The 21,409-nt window shown below is 42.0% G+C and overlaps 1 protein-coding gene across 1 annotated transcript; it reads right to left on the bottom strand.

Moving 5' to 3' along the window:
* Positions 1 to 12,101: 12,101 nt before the first annotated feature.
* On the bottom strand, positions 12,102 to 13,983 carry LOC146499982 (trace amine-associated receptor 13c-like). The gene is made up of 2 exons (XM_085136182.1): positions 13,386 to 13,983; positions 12,102 to 13,207 (listed from the first exon to the last, which is right to left on the bottom strand). The coding sequence occupies exons 1-2, from the start codon at positions 13,559 to 13,561 to the stop codon at positions 12,391 to 12,393; spliced, it is 993 nt and encodes a 330-aa protein (XP_084992308.1). The 5' UTR covers positions 13,562 to 13,983; the 3' UTR covers positions 12,102 to 12,390.
* Positions 13,984 to 21,409: the final 7,426 nt, after the last annotated feature.

The raw sequence follows: 21,409 nt of genomic DNA, 5'->3' as shown, positions 1-21,409 counted from the left end.
TTTTGTTCAAATACATCAATAAATTGCATTTAATGTGAAATACAAGCAAGCTGGCAATAGACATCAAAAGTTGGGTAGGCTTATTTAATGTTTCATGAAATTTCTCATAAGTTGCTCCAGTCTTTTATAGTAAATTAGCCTTACAGAAGCGAGAATTCAGTATCTTAAGTGTTACTATTAGTTTAATAGATCTCCTGAACCAGGGATAGAAAAAAGCATAAACCAGAGGGTTTACACAGGAATTAAAAATAGAAGAGAGTTATAAAAACAGTCGCAGTTGAAGCATTTCTTAATAGTTACTGTTACAGAACCCTGCACAGCGACAGCTTCAATACGAGACCTCATGGAACGAGCCTGAGTAACAACCACCATAAATACTTTCAGATACAGAGCTATGATAACAATGACAGGACCAATAAATGACAATAAATTATCTACAATTCCAGTAACATAATAAACAAGAACCACACACTCACCAGAGCAGGAATTATAACTACCTGGTTGTCCCAGATTATCTTTCAACAGCACAAAGACACAGAAGAGAGAAAACATCCAACATAATGAAACAGAAATCCTTACTCTTTTTGGAGTGACTTTGCTTGGGTAATAAAGGGGGTCGCAAATAACCACATAGCGGTCAACTGATATGAGCACCATGGTTCCTATTGATGCATTAGTAACAACATAATCGAAACTATTATACAGAATACACAACTGTTCACCAAGATACCAGCAGCCGTCTATGACTGGTATTTGAAAGACTGTGAGATTGTAAATATTATATACTAGCCATATTTAAATAAAGTATGCAAATTGTACTGGGGAAAATTAAGCCATTATGACTGGCTGGGATGAGCTGGGAAATAGCTGGAGTTGAAGTGAATCTAGGCCTGATCCGGCCTAAATGCGGGATTCTTATTTTTTTGGATCAATCTTACTGTGTAAGTGGACTTCTACCCAGACAACTGACTCACAGATTTACCTGCCACTGAAACATTAATTTTTGAGTCCTCTGAGGGTTTTACTAGATTGTTTGGAGCAGAGGCGGTTTTTGATATGGGCGACATGGCAGTTGCCCAGGGTGGCATCATGCCAGGGTATTTTGGGGATTGCATGGGCACCGATCGGTTTGCTATCGCCCATTTGTGGGGAGTAAAGGTGCCCTCCGTTTGTCGGGTACGCCTGCTGCTTGCTGCACAGGGAGGAGAGGGCAGAACGGTGGGGAATTCTCTGGCTGGCTCGAGCGGCATCTAATAACCAGCTCACAAAATAAAACAAAATGGAAACAAACCAACAAAGTAAGGCTGTCAACGTTAATGCCATCATCACAATTAAAATTTTAAGGCAATTAATCCATTTGGAGCGCAGAATGACTCAAAATCCCTAAAATGTTTCTGTGAACGCATTTCACCCATCTGGAGTCCATTCTGCGTTAAAAAATTTTAATCGCGTTAATCGTGATGATGGCGTTAACGTTGGCAGCCCTACAAACACAAAAACTGAAGACATTATGATACAGACTTATAATTTGCACCGATGTGTTTTCTATATTCTAACACACACTTAACGTGAAAAGTGCGCCGAGGGCCCTTGGCGCGCCTGCTGCTGCTGTGCGGAAGTCTCACAAAACCTGTCAAAAGGGGAGGGGGCGGGCTGCTTCCAAATAGGACACATTTCATTCATAATATTGTCATTCCAAGCCCGTTATGTACTAATTATTTTTCCTGGGTTGTGTGAAATCCCGGAAAAAATTCCTATACAAAGTGCAGTGGTTTGTTAGGTTATTAGTTTATGTTGTGGGGTTGGGTGTTGAAACTGGAGTGAAAAATTACTGATGGAAGATGGACATGAAAAGTTCAAAGCCAGTCCTCAGTTTAGAAAAAAAGAGAAAAGAAGAGGAGGAGAGGGAGGGTTCACCCAGGGCACCCTACAGGCCAGGACCACCCCTGGTTTGGAGAATGGTAAGACATGGATGGCTTTAAACTTTCTTAACTCAAGTCAACAGAAAACAGAGGTCATTGTGTTTGGTCCCTGTGACCACTACGACTTTGGCCCTTTAGAAATTTATAAAAACAACACCTTTGTGAAGAACTTAGGAGTGATTTTTGACAGTAACCTAACATTTGATAAACAGATTAATGCTGTAATCAAGTCCAGTTTCTTTCATCTTCAACTACTTGCAAAAGTGAAGCAATTCCTCTGTTTCAGAGACTTTGAGAGAGCTATCCATGCCTTCATTTTATCTCGCCTCAATTTTTGTTATAGTCTTTACTCAGGTGTCAGTCTGTCATCATAGTCAACTGCAGCTGGTCCAAAATGCTGCAGCATGGTTACTAACTGGCACACACAAGTGACACCACATATCCCCCATATTGGCATCCTTACACTGGCTGCCAGTTAGTTTTCCAATTGATTTTAAGCTTTTGTTATTCATTTTTAAGGTGTTGCGCAGATTAGCACCCTCATACCTTTCTGCTCTTTTGAATGGAAACACTCTTGCATGATCAATGAGGTCTGCAGATCAATTGCTCCTGGCTGTCCTGAGGTCCAGATTCAAGCACAGAGGAAATCGGACCTTTGCTGTGACTGCTCCTTCAAATCAGGACCTCCCCAACATTAAACACTTTCACAACCCGTTTGAAAACCCACTTTAATTCCTTGGCTTTTAAATCAGAATGAGTTTGTACTACGTTTGTCTTTTTTATTACTCAGACTTTCTCATTTTATGCTTCTTTTCTTAAATTTTGTCATGTCTTCTTATGTTTTTTTCTCTTTTGATTGTTTTAAATGTACAGCACTTCAGTCGACAGTTGTTGTTTTAAATGTGCTGTATAAATAAATTTGACTTTGGCTTTATATAGCGCTTTTCTACTGTACTTGAGCGTTCGATTGGTTGTATACAACATGTTTTATTCACTCTTTCACAGCCAGTCATAAAAGCATTTTTTAAGTGCTTTCTATTTAAAATGAACTTGCATAATCCAGTGAACACAAGAGAGCAACTTGGGGTTCAGTATCTTGTAGACTGTAGCAACAAAGGATCAAGCCACCAACTTTTCTATTAGTAGATGACCTGGTGACCGACCTACCTATCTACAGGTACCGCTAACCGTGGTACAGGTAGCGTATCTGGGAAGCGTATCTGTAATTGGAAGGTCGCCGGTTCGATCTCCGGGCTCTCTGTCCTGGTCATTGTGTCCCTGGGCAAGACACTTTACCTACTGCCTACTTGCCTACTGGTGTTGGCCAGAGGGGCCGATTGTGGGATATGGCAGCCTCGCTTCTGTCAGTCTGCCCCAGGGCAGCTGTGGCTACAACCGTAGCTTGCTAAGTATATATTAAAGTATATATTAAAGTGTAATATCTGTGAAGGTTCTCAGTATTGCAGGTCATCGCACTCCAAGGTGCTTGGAAAGAAAAGTCTCTGGACTTCTTTAAGTTGCTTGAAGACGTTTCACCTCTCATCCGAGAAGCTTCTTCAATTTTAGTGTAATATTAAAGTGTAATGTTAAAGGCCAGTTTTGAGGGTTTATATTCTGTGCTCTAGGTCATTAGACTGCTTGGCAACATTACAATTTTTCTCAGTTGCTTTGGTGCATTTCTCACAACAGAATTAAACTTTGCACAATAGTTAGTTCAACCTCCACAACATGTAGTCGTTTTGGCACAACCTTGTGGCGGTTACATGTTCATTTCGTCCAATGGCAAATGCCTTTGGACACGAAGCAGTTGAGTAAGTACAAATATCTAAAGAATGGTCACTTTTGACTTGCTATTCATCACTATCTCCTTGCTTTTATCATGAATGTCACAATTATTTATACTTGTACCGGCTGAATAGTCATTGTCCTTACAACTAATAGTCTTCATTTCATTGCTTGTGTCAGTGCACTCAAAATTGTTGAACATCTTGTCAAACAATTTGTACACCCATTTTGAAAACCCTATTTTTAAGGAGTTTCCATGAAAATCTCCATAAATTACTTTTCTCAGGTGAACCTTGGTGAACCAATCGGACAATGTATGTAGTGGTTTGGGATAATGTTAGCTTCCATCACTCTGCTGTAGTCAGGCAGTGGTTTGCAGCACACGACTTTGGGGTGGCTGTAGCTCAGGTGGTAGAGCAGGTCATCTACTGATCGGAAGGTTGGTGGTTCGATCCCTGGCTTCCCCAGTCTGCATGCCAAATATCCTTGGGCAAGATACTAACCCCAAATTGCTCTCCGATGCATCCATCGGAGTATGAATGTGTGTGTGAATGTTACGTAGATAGCACTTAGAAAAATGTGCTTGTGTGAATGGGTGTGAATGGGTGAATGTACAAGTTGTGTACAGCGCTTTGAGTGCTCAGAAAGAGTAGAAAAGCGCTATATAAGAACCAGTCCATTTCAAATTCAAATTCAAATTCAAATTTTTATTTGTCACATACACAGTCATACACAGTACGATATGTAGTGAAATGCTTGGACAACTGCTCGTGACCTAAAGAAAAGAAAAAAAAAAAAAAAAAAAAAAGAGAAGGCTATGAATAAGATAGGAAATAAATATGAAAATAAAAAAGAGTAAATTTAACCAGGAAGGAATAAAATAAAATAAAATATAAAAATTAAGTTAAGAATGAGATAACTGTACAACACAAATTAGAATGAAGGGTAAAGGGTAAATTTAACTGGGAAGAATAGATAAAATATATAAATTAAAGTTGAAAATAAAATAACTGTACAGCAAAATACACAGTATAGAAATATATAAGAATGTATGAAGAAATATAAATATAAATATATATATACACACAATAACAGCAGCTGTACAAATATTAACTGGAAATGAGGAATATAATGTCCAGTGTTGTGCAATCCACATTATATAGTGTCTTGTGCAGTGCAAATATGCTTAAAGTGGTTTAAGTGATGAAGTGAAAACAATGTCCAGAATGTCCAGTGTGTGTGTAAGAACTATATGTGTGGGTCAGTACTGTGTGGTGGTGTGATTGAGAGACCGTATCGCCTGCGGGAAGAAGCTCCTCCTCAGTCTCTCTGTGTTGGTCTTCAGGGAGCGGAATCGCTTTCCTGACCTCAACAGAGAGAACAGTCCGTTGTTGGGGTGGCTGAGGTCCTTCACGATCTTCCTGGCCTTGGTCCAGCACCGCCTGCTGTAGATTGAGTGCAGGTCAGGGAGCTCGGAGCGGATGGTGCGCTCAGCTGATCGCACAACCCTCTGTAGAGCTCGTCTGTCCTGCATGGTGCTGTTGGGGTGGCTGTAGCTCAGGTGGCAGAGCGGATCAGCCACTAACCAGAAGGTCGGTGGTTCGATCCCCGGTCTCCAGTCTGCATGCCAAATATCCTTGGGCAAGATACTAACCCCATGTTGCTCTCCGATGCATCCATCGGAGTGTGAATGTGTACGAATGTTAGATACTCAGCACTTAAAAACTTAGAAGTGCTTGTGTGAATGGGTGTGATTGGGTGAATGAATTTGCTGTATAAAGCGCTTTGAGTGCTCGGACAGAGTAGAAAAGCGCTATATAAGAACCAGTCCATTTACCATTTACCATTCCCGAACCAGGTTAAGATGTTTCCCGTCAGGATGCTCTCTATGGTGCAGGAGTAAAAGTTCCTGAGCACCTTGGGGGGCAGTCGGAAGTCTCTCAAGCGTCTGAGGTGGTAGAGACGCTGACAGGCCTTTTTCACCACGGTGTTGATGTGACAGGACCATGACAGGTCCTGCGTGATGTGAACTCCGAGGTATTTGAAGCTGTCCACTCTCTCCACTGGGCACTCGTTGATGACGGGGGTCTGGTAGTTCCTCTCCTGCTTAGTGCTGAAGTCCACTATCAACTCCTTTGTCTTACTGATGTTTAGAAGGAGGTTGTTCCTCTGGCACCAGTTCTCCAGATTCCTAATCTCCTTCAGGTAGGCCGCCTCGTTGTTGTCAGAGATCAGGCCCACCATGACGGTGTCGTCAGCAAACCTGATGATGGTGGTGGAGCTGGTAGTGGCCACACAGTCATATGTGTACAAAGAGTACAGCAGGGGGCTCAGAACACACCCCTGGGGGGCTCCAGTGCTGAGAGTGGTGGAGGCTGAGACATGTCCGCCCATCCTTACTGCCTGTGGTCTGCCAGTTAGGAAGTTGGAGATCCACTGACACATAGATGAGCTGAGTCCCAGATGCTCCAGCTTGGTGGTGAGTGTGGAGGGAATTATAGTATTAAATGCAGAGCTGTAGTCTATGAAGAGCATTTTAATATAATTCCCCCTTCTAGTGTCCAAGTGAGTAAGTGATGTGTGGAGGAGGTGAGAGATGGCATCGTCTGTGGAACGATTTGGATGGTAAGCGAACTGTAGTGGGTCCAGTGTGTCTGGTAGTGAAGAAATGATGAAGTCTCTGACCAGGCGTTCAAAGCACTTCATCACTACTGAGGTGAGGGCTACAGGGCGATAGTCATTGAGAGAAGCAGGGTGGGGTTTCTTTGGGACAGGAACAATGATGGACTCTTTGAAGCATGTGGGGATCACCGACTGAGATAAAGAGATGTTGAATATCTTAGTGAACACAGGAGCTAGCTGGTATGCGCAGTCTCTGAGGATACGACCTGGGATGCCATCTGGTCCTGCTGCTTTCCTGGTGTTCACTCTCTTGAAGGCTCTCCTTACTTCATGCTCGGAGATGACGAGCACGTTTCCGGTGCTGGCAGTATCTTCCTGTCTGCAGCCGTTAGCGCCGCTAGCACTAGCATCGTTGGAGTCCTTAGCTGCAGCCTCGAAGCGAGCATAGAAAGTGTTCAGCTCATCTGCCAGAGTCACGGCCGTGTTCGTCATACCGGTTGTTGGTGCTTTATAATCCGTTATTGTCCTTAGTCCCCGCCACAGGCTCCTAGAGTCACTCTGTTGGAGTTGTGACTCTAGTTTCCTCCCGTAGCGCTGCTTCGCCTCTTTCACCGCCTTCCGCACGTTATATGATGCGGCTTTGTACGGGTCCATGTCCCCCGTCGTGAGTCTCGTGTTGTAGGCAGTGGTGCGGGATCTCAGAGTGTCGCGGATGGTTTTATCCACCCACGGCTTCTGGTTGGGAAACGTTGTGATAGTCTTTGTCTCCACGGTATCATCTGCTAGTTTCCCGATGAATCCCACAACTGCTTCCGTAAACACGTTGACATCATCGTCGGAGCTGTTTCTGAACATGTCCCAGTCTGCGTCGTCGAGTGCGTCTTGTAACACGGCCACCGATTGATGGCCGACAGGATGCTTATGGAGTTTCTTCCTCCTTACACTCCATTCCTAAATCCAATTGAGGAGTTTTTCTCTTCCTGGAGGTGGAAGGTATATGACAGGCATCCACATACCCAAATGACCCTGCTAGCAGCTATGGATGCAGCTTGTGATGACATCACAGCAGAGTCCTGCAGAGGGTGGATTCAACACTCCAGAAGATACTTTCCCCGATGCATCGATAGAGCTGACATTCGCTGTGATGTTGATGCAAATATGTGGGCAGACAGACGGGAGCGTCTAGATATCAATGATTGATATGCAGCAGTCTGTTTTTCAGTTGTTTTGTTTTATTTCATAACTACTGCAGTAAGGTTTACTGTCTAAGTGAGTTTGTGTTTGCTGTAAAATGTTTGATTTACTGTATTTCCCCAGTTGCGCAATGCTGTGAACAGTTTCAATTGAATATTATCAAGAGTGCATATGAAGTGTCTTGATTTTCCTTTACAATTTATGGTTTTCAACATGCCATGCATGCTGTCCAGACTTGACATGTCATTGGGAAGCACCTACAAAGAAATCCGTCACAATGAGAACATGTTCAAACCATTTGATTTTGTGACCAAGGGTGCTGGTGTTATGACTTGTAATTGTGACAGCCCTGACACTTTGATTAATATAAGTACTTGCTTTTGATGAATATATTATCTGTTTTGATTAAGGGACTTGCTTTTTCAATTCAATTCAATTCAATTCAATTCAATTCAATTCAATTTTATTTATATAGCGCCAAATCACAACAAATGTCGCCTCAAGGCGCTTCATAGATACAGAGAAAAACCCAACAATCATATGACCCCCTATGAGCAAGCACTTTGGCGACAGTGGGAAGGAAAAACTCCCTTTTAACAGGAAGAAACCTCCGGCAGAACCAGGCTCAGGGAGGGGCGGCCATCTGCTGCGACCGGTTGGGGTGAGAGAAGGAAGACAGGATAAAGACATGCTGTGGAAGAGAGACAGAGATTAATAACAGATACGATTCAATACAGAGAGGTCTGTTAATACATAGTGAGTGAGAAAGGTGACTGGAAAGGAAAAACTCAATGCATCATGGGAATCCCCCGGCAGCCTACATCTATTGCAGCATAACTAAGGGAGGATTCAGGGTCACCTGGTCCAGCCCTAACTATATGCTTTAGCAAAAAGGAAGGTTTTAAGCCTAATCTTAAAAGTAGAGATAGTGTCTGTCTCCTGAATCCAAACTGGAAGCTGGTTCCACAGAAGAGGGGCCTGAAAACTGAAGGCTCTCCCTCCCATTCTACTTTTAAATACTCTAGGAACAACAAGTAGGCCTGCAGAGCAGGAGCGAAGTGCTCTAATAGGGTGATATGGTACTACAAGGTCATTAAGATAAGATGGGGCATGATTATTTAAGACCTTGTATGTGAGGAGCAGGATTTTGAATTCAATTCTGGATTTAACAGGAAGCCAATGAAGGGAAGCCAAAACAGGAGAAATATGCTCTCTCCTTCTAGTCCCTGTCAGTACTCTTGCTGCAGCATTTTGGATTAACTGAAGGCTTTTCAGTGAGTTTTTTGGACATCCTGATAATAATGAATTGCAGTAGTCCAGCCTGGAAGTAATAAATGCATGAACTAGTTTTTCAGCGTCACTCTGAGACAGGATATTTCTAATTTTAGAGATGTTGCGCAAATGGAAGAACGCAGTCTTACATATTTGTTTAATATGTGCGTTGAAGGACATATCCTGGTCAAAAATGACTCCAAGGTTCCTCACAGTGTTACTGGAGGCCAAGGTAATGCCATCCAGAGTAAGAATCTGGTTAGATACCATATTTCTAAGCTTTTCAGCGCCGAGTACAATGACCTCAGTTTTATCTGAGTTAAGAAGCAGAAAGTTAGTGGCCATCCAAGTCTTTATGTCTTTAAGACATTCCTGCAGTTTAACTAATTGGTGTGTGTTATCTGGCTTCATGGACAGATAGAGCTGGGTGTCATCTGCATAGCAGTGAAAATGTATGCTATGTCTTCTAATGATGCTGCCTAGGGGAAGCATGTATAATGTAAACAGAATTGGTCCTAGCACCGAACCCTGTAATGCTTTTGAAGCATTGACTACTTATTTTGAACAACTGACTTTTCTTTTTGATGAAGTGACTCACTTTTGCAAGTTATCCACCATGTTTTGCAGTTTGCACTAATTGTTTTGAGAAGAGCCTTAGTAGTGGTTCAAAGTTTAATTCTGTTGTGAGAAATGCACCAAAGCAACTGAGAAAAACTGTAAACTGTGATAAACAGGATATTTTAGTGCAGACTTTCCAGAGAGTGTTACCTATGTTTGTGCTGCTAGAGGATAACTGTCACGGTGGTGGACGGACACAGACAGAGGTAGCACGGTTCAACAACACTTTATTAATCACTCCGGTGCGCTATGTACACGTGAAGGGGGGGTGGGACACCAGGGTCCCAGGGATCAATAGGCCGGGGAAACACACTTCCTCACACTTGCTCCGCTCCTTGTCCAAACACTCCTCACACGAGCAACCCACTCACACTCACGGGGTCCAGATAAACCTATAAACATAGACGAGGGTAAGTCGGCGGCAAGCACGGGAACAACTGATTCACAATGAAGCCAGGCAATACTGACGAGGGTTACTCAATATTCCAGCGACGAATAGCTCAGAGCCCCAGCCTTAAGAAGAGCCAGAGATCAACTGCAATTCACTCGAGATCAGCTGCAGGTGCGTGGGCCAAGGGCGGGAGCCCAATCAGAGCTCCGCCCAGGCAGACAGGTAGGAGAAAGAGAGAGAGAAAAACAACAAACACTTGTGGCCACACTGGGCTGGCCGGGGGGGCACAGGGACCATGACAATAACAACAGGAGACAACCTTCGGGTGGTGGAAACCAGACGTGAGGAGTGAGGGTGTAGGGTATATCACACACATCCTGTCGGTAATGCATTAGATTTGCAGGAGGTTTTGTGCGGTGCACATCTCCATTCCGTTGTGCACATTTGCAATCAGGTTTTGTTGAATAAAGCATATATTTTGAATACACTGAGTTTGCGTCTTCTCCTGCCTGAGGAAAAAAGAATCGAGTCAATAATTGGAGCCGGATCCAAAACAGGGTGAAATTTGGATGAACTCTAAATTATCTGTTGGCTAGTTGGCAAGTTAAATTACATTCGTGCAAAATTCTTCCAGTGTCTGGACTTTAGAGCAAGATACTTTTTTTGTTTTGGTTTGGGTTTTTTTGCAAGTTGATGTCTAACGTGCCGAGTTTGTCCTGGGGTTGCCCCCGGCGTCTGGATGCAGCGTCTGGATGCAGCGTCTGACCAGCGGTGTCTGGAGGTCTAGGTTTATAACCTGAGAACTGAGGACCCTCAAACCATTCTAGAATAGTGCAGAGCAAGAGATGTTTGCTAAGAACTGCAGGTTGATGCCTGCTGGTCATAAAGTGTAAAACCCGTTTAAATTAAAAGGACTTTAGGAGTCCCATATAATGTGACCCGTCCCACAGGCGAATTTTTACTTTATAGTTTGAGTTGTTGCCTTCCGGTTGCCGTTTTAGAGTACCTGTGAGGAAGACTAAAAGACTCCAGGTTACTTTTCTCCCTACTGCATTTTGTCTCCTTAATGGCAAATAACCGTCCTTGGACTTTCTATCACTATTATTGTCATTATTATTTTATATTATTGTTCTGTTTATTTTTATCCTGCTGCTAAACTAATTTCCCCTTGTGGGACAATAACGAAATTGAATTGAACTGAATTGAATTGAATTAAATTGATAATCATTAAGTAAAATCATTATGGTTGTGGAAGCCAGACGTGAGGAGTGGGGGTGTAGCGTATATCACACACATCCTGTCAGTAATGCATTGGATTTGCTTCGCGTTGTGCACATTTGCAATCAGGTTTTGTTGAAAAAAGCATATATTTTGAATACACTGAGTTTGCGTCTTCTCTGACAAGCCTGAGGACAAAAGAATTGTGTCATTACTATCTAACATTCACACAAATTCATACTACCATAAAGTCAGCAACTGGGGGTTCAGTATATCTTGCCCAGTGATATTTGGCATGCAGACTGGGGCAGCCTGAGATCAAACATCGAACCTTCTGATGAGTAGACTATCTGTTCTACTTCCTGAGTTACAGCCACCTGATGTGGAGTGGAGCGATGTGTTGAGCGACATAGGCCAGAAGTAATTCCTAGTTAAAGGTTTGCACAATACATCCTGAGGCTATAAAGATGACTTCTTTTCTCTATGTTTTTATCCATTATTGTACCAGAAGTGTGAGAAGATTTAAAGATACATATTTCAGCTTACTCTAATAATAACAATGATCATGTGTACATTCAGAAGTCACTGGGTATTGAATTCTTTTCTTTTCTTCTTTTTTTGTTTAGACATTTCCTATAAAAACCTAGAGACAGCTGTCTGGAAAAAATCCATGCAGACCACCAGCCTGTCTGGCACCTATAACCAAATTCAGGGTAACACGTTTCCCCTTCCTTAGCTGTTCTGGTGCTCAGTTTTAACTTTAGCAGGTCATCTTCGTGGCGATCGTGGCTCAAGAGTTGGGAGTTTGCCTTGTAATCGGAAGGTTGCCGGTTCGAGCCCCGGCTTGGACAGTCTCGGTTGTTGTGTTCTTGGGCAAGACACTTCACCCGTTGCCTACTGGTGGTGGTCAGAGGGCCCGGTGGCGCCTCCGGCAGCCTCGCCTCTGTCAGTGCGCCCAGGGTGGCTGTGGCTACATGTAGCTGCCATCACCATTGTGTGAATGTGTGTGTGGATGACTGGATGTGTAAAGCACTTTGGGTTCTTAGGGACTAGTAAAGTGCTATATAAATACAGGCCATTTACCATCTCCACATGCCCAAATGCACTGAGCTGATGCCATGTAGTTGGCTTTTAAGATAGTTGCCTTAGTAAGCAGTGGAATATGTGTACATAACAAAATGGTATTTCTAGTTTAAATTCTTGTTCTGTGATTTGTGTTCCTGAATGTGTAACAGGAATGAACATACATGTCCAGTACATTTCTCCCCGATTTGTGTTTCATTTCTTTACTTGTAGGTTACACCAAGCGTATGTTTGAATTTTTTAGTTGGTGAACATTTTGTTTGTATATCAGTGCTTTCATTCTGTTTACATGATATTGGTGTCACAGGAGCCAGACTTCAATATTCTAAGTGTAACAATTTGTTTAACAGATTTTCTGAACCAGGGGTAAAATAAAGCATAGATTAGAGGGTTTAGACAGGAGTTTAAATAGAACAAACACATTACAAATGCAACAGATGAAGCACTGAGCATGCCATCTTGACCTGAGAGTGTGACACAGTAATATGGGCAGAGACATATCAGAAACACAATGATAACAACACTGATGGTGCTTACTGCTTTCATTTCAGACTTCTTAACATTTGTACTTACTGACCCCTTGTGTGTCAGAGCTGCAATATGTGACCGCAGGGCACGAGCTTGAGTCATAGCCACAACAAATACGTTTAGATAAAGAACTACAATCACAATGACAGGACCAATAAAGGACAGCAATAGATCAGCAACTCCAAAAGCATGGCCAACAACAACCACACACTCCCCATAGCAGGAATTATACCTGCCAGGTTGCACCAGGTTGTCTTTTAGCATCAGACATTGGAAGACTGAAGAACAAATCCAACACAGATAAACACATGCTTTTGTTCTTTTTGGGGTGACTTTGGTAGAGTAATGGAGAGGGTAACAAATAGCCACATAACGGTCAATTGATATGAGAACCATGGTTCCTATTGACGCAGAGGTAATAATGTAGTCCAAGAGAAAATACATACTACACATGAATTCACCAAGAAACCAGCAACCATCTATAATCATAATTTGAAATAAGATCAGGAGACCCACCAGGCAATCAGAGACAGCCAAAGAGAGGAGGAGGAGATTGGTGGGGGTGTGCAGCTTCCTGAAGACAAAAGACAGCGACACAGTTATTATTATTATTATTTGTAGCAACAAGTACAATTTTATACAGATAAAAGGAAAAAGCATTTCGCTCAGACTCACTCAGATAGGATATCATATCATTTTCATCTTTTAGCCATAAAATCTTACTGTCTGCATATGTCTAACAAAATTATTACTTGAAATGTGAGATGGAGATGATGACCAGCAGATTAAGAGTCACAGTGAGCAAAGAAATAGAGGACAGGGTAATATAAATAAGTATAGAAAATGTATAAGGACGCATGGTCTTCCTGCAGGAGGAGTTGAGGAGTTGAGGAAAGCAGAGTTCAGTTTCTTCAAAGGTTTTCATCATTAGAAAAAGGAGTTTCCAGCTTGCTGCCTGAAGCTCTTTGTTCTGTACCTGATTTATTTTCTTTGCTCACATTGCTCCTCCCTCTTGCCCACTGGTGGCAGTTTTCTTTCAGTATGTTTACAACTATGTCAAATCCTGCATTTGACTTATTCGCAGAGGGAAAAAATATCAGAGAATGAGTTACGTCAGAAGGCAAATGTGTGAAGTTTCTTTTTATATGATGCTTTTGTCTTTTCCTCATAGTTTTAATGTTTTAACTGTTAAACTAGAGATGCTATTACCAATATAATGCTTTATTTTAATCCAGGCAGCTGCACACCCCAACCAACCTCCTCCTCCTCCAACACGTTCTCACTCCCAACTCGTCAAATGTGTGACGCATGGTCAGGCTCCCTCTGCTTCACTTATCGACGCACAGGGTATCCCCCTTGCATCGAGAATTGACATGCAGGGTCCTCTCATTGAATACTATAGAGTTCCCCAAACGTTGCTTACTGACGACAAGAGATTTCCGCGGAAGAGCCTGTTGTTTGTATATTTATACATTTCCGAAATCACATTGTAGTGACGTATACTGAACACAATATATTATATAATGTAAGCAACTACCTGTGAAACAGCAGATACAGCAGATAAATTAATTATAGACTATTACTTTTGTATCGTTTATTGCATTTATGGAGGGAGTGGTGTATGCTGGGTAATGGCACAGCTAGCGACTGGGTGACTTTATTCACCCGCTTCGGCTGTTATCAGTCCATACAATGGGCGTTATTAGCACAAATCAGTCCCATAGATATGGGCCATCTCCTTCTAGATTGTTCAGAAGGTTGTTCTCATCCATCCAGATGGAGGATCACTAACAGGAGCGTGGGAAGACTCCAGAATCCACTCTGGCTGGAATCCGGTGGATACAGCAGTGTTTACAGGTAAGACCATTTAAACGGACACCATTTATAGAATGACTATTAAAAGTCAGCAAGTGTCAATAATGTTAATGTGGTTATGTTAGTAAAACACCGAGTGCTAATATAACAGCTTTAAGATGCATTTGTAGATATTATTACGTGTTTTACCGTCTTTATGGTGCTAGCTTAAAGTTACTGTGTAAACATTAGCTTATATTGGAGTAAAGCTGTCACTGTTTAAACGATGTTAGCACAGAAATATTAGCTTCTGTCATGACTGATGAAGTTACTAGTGTGGGATTATAATATTATTTTATGCCATATTTGACCCCTAATTAAAAATTGTGAATTATTATGTAGTTTTAGTTTGCATTATTCTCCTGAATTAGAAGAAGGTGATAACTATTACATTTGTTAAACTGATTTGCATTACATTAGACTGCTGATTTATTGTGAATGAATGATATTGTTTTATGATGCATTATACTGCTGAGTTAGAAGAAATACTGTTTGCAGAAAGTCATCGCCTTGTTTGTCTGATTAGAAGAGAACAGAACATACTGGAGAGGTTTGCTACCCCATCTCAGCAGGAGCAGATAAACAGGGAGCCAAGGTCGTAGCTTAGGCGCTGTGTGAGAGAAAGAATGTGAATGTTTAGGCGTTTATGATTAGGTGGGGGCCACTAGAGGCTATAAGAGTTTGATCAGTGCTCCACCATTTTGAGATCTGATGCTGTCTACTGTATGGTGTCCATCTCCCACGCGTGTGTTCATTAAATCATCCTTTGACTCAACCCGGCCGGACCAGTGTTGTTATTTTGGTTTTCCTCGTGTATCCATCCCCAATATTTGAATCCCTGACAGTTTGGGGGCTCGTCCTATGGCATTGGGGTGGAAGTTGGAGGCTTGGACGGTCCGAGGTGGTCAGACGGGCAGACATTATCCGGCAATCAAACTGAGTGGACAGGCGCCTTATAAAAGAGGTAGGCACAGGCCTGTTGATTTTATCCGAAGTGTGCTGAATTGGACGATAAAATTGAATGTCTATTCAGTAGAAGTTGCCGGTGGGTGTTTGTTTTGATTTTGATGAAAAAAATCTCATGAGAATTGAAGCTGAAGTAATGATAAACAAACGTTGAAAGTGACAGTACTGATGATTTAAAGCAGTTGGACTGCTGAGTGAAGTTAAAGCAGTTGGACTGCTGAGTGAAGTTAAAGCAGTTGGACTGCTGAGAGAAAAAAAGCAGTTGGACTGCTAAGAGATAATAAAAAGCAGTTGGAATGCTGAGAGAAGTTAAAGCAGTAGGACTGCTGAGAAATATTAAAAAGCAGTTGGACTGCTGAGAGAAGTTAAAGCAGTTGGACTGCTGAAAAATATTAAAAAGCACTTGGACTGCTGAGAGATAATAAAAAGCAGTTGGACTGCTGAGAGAAGTTAAAGCAGTTGGACTGCTGAGAAATATTAAAAAGCAGTTGGACTGCTGAGTGAAGTTAAAGCAGTTGGACTGCTGAGAGGAAAAAAAAGCAGTTGGACTGCTGAGAGATAATAAAAAGCAGTTGGACTGCTGAGTGAAGTTAAAGCAGTTGGACTGCTGAGAGGGGAAAAAACAGTTGGACTGCTGAGAAATATTAAAAAGCAGCTGGACTGCTGAGTGAAGTTAAAGCAGTTGGACTGCTGAATGAATTTAGCTTGATAGGGAATTGTTCATTTAGTGGGTTAAAGTCCCCATTGGTCATGGTTGGACCTGCCATGACCAATGGGCATCCTGGAAGAAGTTAGGAGTTAGAGTCTCCTTACCGTTTGGAACGGTATCTGCGCTTTTTTGGGCAGTAAAGGTTAGACCTTGGGTCTTGGACACTTTTAAATTGAGTTAGGGACTTTAGAGATGAGGCCAGAAACTGTTGGACAGATACTGGTTAATTGATCACAAAAAAGTTGGACTTTTTCGGTTGGACCGTTAACTTAAATTTGTCGAAATTTTGTAGGCGCTATAGCTGTCAGGCCTGACAGTGATTGTAAATATAAGACGTCTTTGTAATATAAAATAGAGACTTGGGTGTGAAACGAGGGTGTGTGTGACGACAGCGCGCTGCAGTGCTGCAAGCTATTTTTAGACGGTGTGTGAACATGCAAATGAGGCGGCTGCTGTGATGCGCACAGAGGACTTTCACTTCCTGTTTAGCGTGTTATTGAGTTATCGGTTACCATCACTGGAAATTTTCAGGCAAGGTTTTCGCTGAATTGTTTTTGGCACCATGTGTCCCTGAATCTCACAAGCAAGCTCTAATTCCTGGCTGAAGACATGGAATGCTGTTATTTAAGGTGGGAAATCAAAATTTGGGAAACAAAATAAAAACATACACACAACCACAGAAATATATGAGAAAGGCACGTGATAGAGAAATGCCTTGTTTGAGAAAAAAGTTAAAATAACCCACCCACAAACATACACACACGCAATGAAGAAACAGCTTACATTCATGAACACGTGAAGATTTTCCAGCAAGGTTAAAGCAGCGAAACTTAACATACACCTGTTGTTAAATGATAAAGTTTATCCACTACTAACAAATAAACTTTATGGGTTGCAGGACAACAACTTGGCTCCAAAAAGAAAGACACTGGTATGACCAACCAGTGATGAAACAACAAATTTAGTGGTTAAAAGAGTCAAATTGTGACATGTTTTCTGCTGATTGATTAATACAAGTGATTACTGAATGAAGGAAAATTTCTTTTTTGGACTTTTAAACATGATTTTAAGAATTTTAACATGTATCTGTGTTGTCCTGTCAACTTGGTGGGTTATGACTTGATTATATACTGAGAAAAAACAAAGAAAAGGGGGGGAGAAGGCTGACACAGGGCCTGGCCCCTCTCTAAATAACACAGCCAAAACAACATCATTTTCCTGTTTGTCTGTTTTTCTTTTGTTTTTGTTTTTTCTCTTTGTGCTTGATTAGAGGCTGCTTTGTCGGCCCGGAAAGCCGAGGCTGACCTGGACTCCTGCTCTCCCCTCTACCATCTTTGCTCTCCCCTCTACCATCTTGGCTCTCCCCTCTACCATCTTTGATGTGACCCTGACCAAATGCTACAGCAGCTGGACCCACAACAACAACCTGAAAATGTCAATGGTGCTGCAGGAAAACGATCTCATGCAGCGGAGACGGAGAGCGTTAAATCCAAGGCCCGTTTCACTACACGGGGGAGATTTCCAGACAGCTTCAGCTGACAGAACTGTGACGAGACGCCTATTAAGCCCGGATGAAAAGTGAGGCCGAGCAAAAGAATGCTGACCTTAACAACTCTGCATTAAAACTGTGCAGGACAGTGACGGACCAACACGGATGATCGGGCAGCAAAAAGGGCATGCCAGAGACACGAGGAGTAACTGAGGTCAGGAGGCACCTCAGATTGGACAAAAGCACCAGAAGAACATAAGCTGAAGACACAGGTGTCGGGGCTCAGCCAGGAGCTGACCTCTGAGAAGAGCCGGACAGCAGAGCTGCAGAAGGCCGTGGAGCAAAGCAAGGAAAACATCAATAAACTTCAATCCGACGTGTACGGAAAAGACTCTGAGGTTTCTGTCCTCAGTAAGAGCTCGAGGCATCAGAGCAGAATCTGAGCATGGCTCAGGAGGAGCTGGCTGCAAATCGAACCCATCAGTCAGGCTTGGAGTCCCAGATACAGGACTTGAAATCAGGCCGGAGCTTGCTGGAGCAGGAGGTCGCCAATCCTGACGAGAAGCTCCAACAGCAGGAGCAAACACTGAAGGAGCTACAGAAGCAAAAGGGTCAAGTTAAGGAGGAGTTGGACAAGGAGAAGATGCATGACACTGGAGAAAAGGACTGCCTCAATTGGGGCCAGAACCAGTATGGACAGAACTTTGAGCAGTAGCACCAATGGACGCAAACGGACTGAAAAGGAGGAGGGCAGGACCCCAGGGCACGCTTCAGGCTGTGGTTTACCCAGAACACCAGAACAGGAAAGTGATGAACACAAACACACACACAAACACACACAAACACACACATCTACATACACTGACTCAGAATCAAGAGAAACACACATATGAACACATATGCACTCATTGATTGAGTGAGAAATGACACACACACACACGCACACAAATCGAAATGCTGACTCAATTCACTGAGAAGTGATCCACACACACACACACACACATACACACGCTTGTGCAATGAAGAGTGATACACACACACGCTGATGCAATGAAGAATGCTTTACTAACAAATGCTATGCTGATACGCAAAATGCTGCACACAAACGTTCAAATACAGAATCTGTTACAACAACAAGAAGCCATTGATTGTTTATTGGTTAAATGCATTTCATGTCACCCAGAGGGCATTTGTGTAGATTTAGGGGACAGGGTCTAGAGCAGTTTGGTTATGAAAACAATGTCTGTGGGTAATGTCTGTTTATGGCTCAAGGCCTCGACTGAATTGTTTACTGTGCTTCACACAGCCTGATAAGGAGCAGTGGTACAGAGTGAAAATGATAAATCAACGGTGTGAGCCTTATTTCGGAGTGCCACATTTTTGTGATTGAGATTTAATTGAAGGAGGAACATACTGGAAAAAAAGGGGGGGGGGGGCAGCCCTTGGATTTACGTAAGCATCTCGCGTGTATTTAACACAATTGCCTCAGGCTTTAAAGATCTGTACAAAATTCAACAACTCAATTTGTTCTCATTGAGATGACACGATACAATCTAGTAAGAGTGGTTAGTTGCTGAACTCACGGATTTCACAAGACCGCATAAGATTTCAAACTGCAGAAAAATCACTGGAGTTATAAGAGGCAGACAACGACACACACACCAAATGCATGCTATTGCTATTTATTGTGGATTAACCTGTCAAGGGCAAGAACAAAAGAATTCTGCCTCAAATACAGGAAATCATAGCTTTCCTGTATTGCCTACATTGTTGGCATGCTGGTTAGTGCTGTTGCTCCACAGTAAGAAGGTCCTGGGTGCAAGTCCACAGTCTGGCTAGTTTGCAGTGGTTTCTCTCTAGGTATTCTGGTTTCCTGCCACAGTGAAAAGTCATGCAGCTATTAGAGCTAGGTTAATTGATGATTCTAAATTATCCGTGAAGGTAAGTGTAAATGGTTGTTTGTTTCTATGTGATAGACTGGTGAGCTGTCCGGGGTGCACCCTGCCTCGTAACCTATCACTTTAGAGTTATTTCCCAGCCCTCCTGCAACCAGGATAAAGATAGGAGGATGGTAGTTGTTGTAGACCCATTCAATTTTTATGGTAACCAGGATCTAGACTTTGTTGAACCATATGCAATATGAAGACAACATGTAGTATTTAAGTGACCAAGTAGCATTTGGATAAAAGTTATTCAATAGTGTTGAAATAAACTGACAGAATCGTGAAGGATTAAAATATTCCAGGAGCTCAACTTACTCCAATCTGAACATGTTTTAATCGTGTAATATGAACACAAAATGCACAGGTTTACTGGATATGAAAAGGTTGTGTTGATTTAACTCAGTTGTTTAAGTTTCTGCCAAAGCAAAACATTTGTGTGCAACAAGTGTCCACTATTGAATCAAGTAAATCCAACATGTTTTTTGTCAGTGCAAAAAGAAGTACCTGTATTCCTACACAATATTGTCGGGAGGGAGAAAAACTTTCTGGTGAAGTTTTGGTTGAGTTTGGGTTTTGCTTAACACTAGGTTGATTTTATCAGTGAGGTTTGGATTGTTTTCTTTCTCTAAGAGAGAGAAAGATGGTTTTATGCTTGGACATGTTTGCAACGGGCCCCAGCATTGGTTATTTTATGAGTATTTTATTGGTTACGTTTGTTTTTGCTTTTGTTACAGCGCACTGAAATAAGAACATCTGAGAGGTGTAATCCACCGGTGGTGATATTTTGGTATTTTGTGAGTTCCTGATTTAATAAATCAGCTCTTTAATCCAGGCCTGAGAGATTGAACTTTAAGGCGCTATAAAACATTCTTACTGAAAACAGTTGCAAAGTATTTTTCTCCATGATTATAATGGGCTTCGGAGAAATTCACTTATAGGGGACATTGATCACATGAGAAGTCCTGAGCCTAAAAGGATTGCAGCGAGTCAATCCAGTCAAAAAACAAGGAACTGTTTTCCTTTAAAATGATGACGTCATCTTGCTGGTGATGGAGGCTCGAATAGGTTGCGCGTGAGACTCCATTATCAGCAATATCTGGTATGAATGTGTGAATGTATGCATGTGACTGGACTGTGATGGACTGACGACTAAAAGTTTTAACTGACTTGATACTGAGACAAAAACGGTACTGACTTTAGGATTAGTAAATGTCCACAAACAATTCACCCAGCCTGTAAAAGAAGGGTGGATGTTTTGTCTTGCTTTGTTTTGTTTTTGCAGGAACAGGAGGATGACAGAGACTAAAGGGGGAGGCTGTAGCTTCACATGAGTGTGAGCTGCAGACTTAACCCTTTGGTTGCTAATTTTGAGTTACTGATGTTTACATTAAGAAAATTGTGTTTTATTAGCTGTGTTTTGATTAATGTATCACATTATATTGTTGGGAATGTTAAATGCTAAAGTGAAGAAAAGCTTTGATTTCACTCATGACTGAACATGTTATTATTAACCATAGCAGGCCACTGTAAAGAGTCAATTAACTTTTATAGAGGAAAAAAGCCAAAAAGCTCGATTAATATCTATGAATAACAGGGGAATGATAGACGTTCACATTCAAAATAGAGATATGTAATAACAAACACTGGTCCATGTCATTTAGGTTCTCCATTGAAATAGTCAATAATTTACAAAAGTAGGATAGAACCGACAGGGGCATGTGCTGAGATGTGGTGCTGCACAAGAACAAGAGCAAAATAAAGAAAAATTATTGTGTTTAGCTTTGATAAATTAAAATTAAAATGTACCATTACACT

Source organism: Neolamprologus multifasciatus, chromosome 16, assembly GCF_963576455.1.
Source record: "Neolamprologus multifasciatus chromosome 16, fNeoMul1.2, whole genome shotgun sequence".
Classification (NCBI taxonomy): Eukaryota; Metazoa; Chordata; class Actinopteri; order Cichliformes; family Cichlidae; genus Neolamprologus; species Neolamprologus multifasciatus.
The sequence above is the reverse complement of the archived record's forward strand: the minus strand, read 5'-3'. Positions and strand labels throughout refer to the sequence as shown.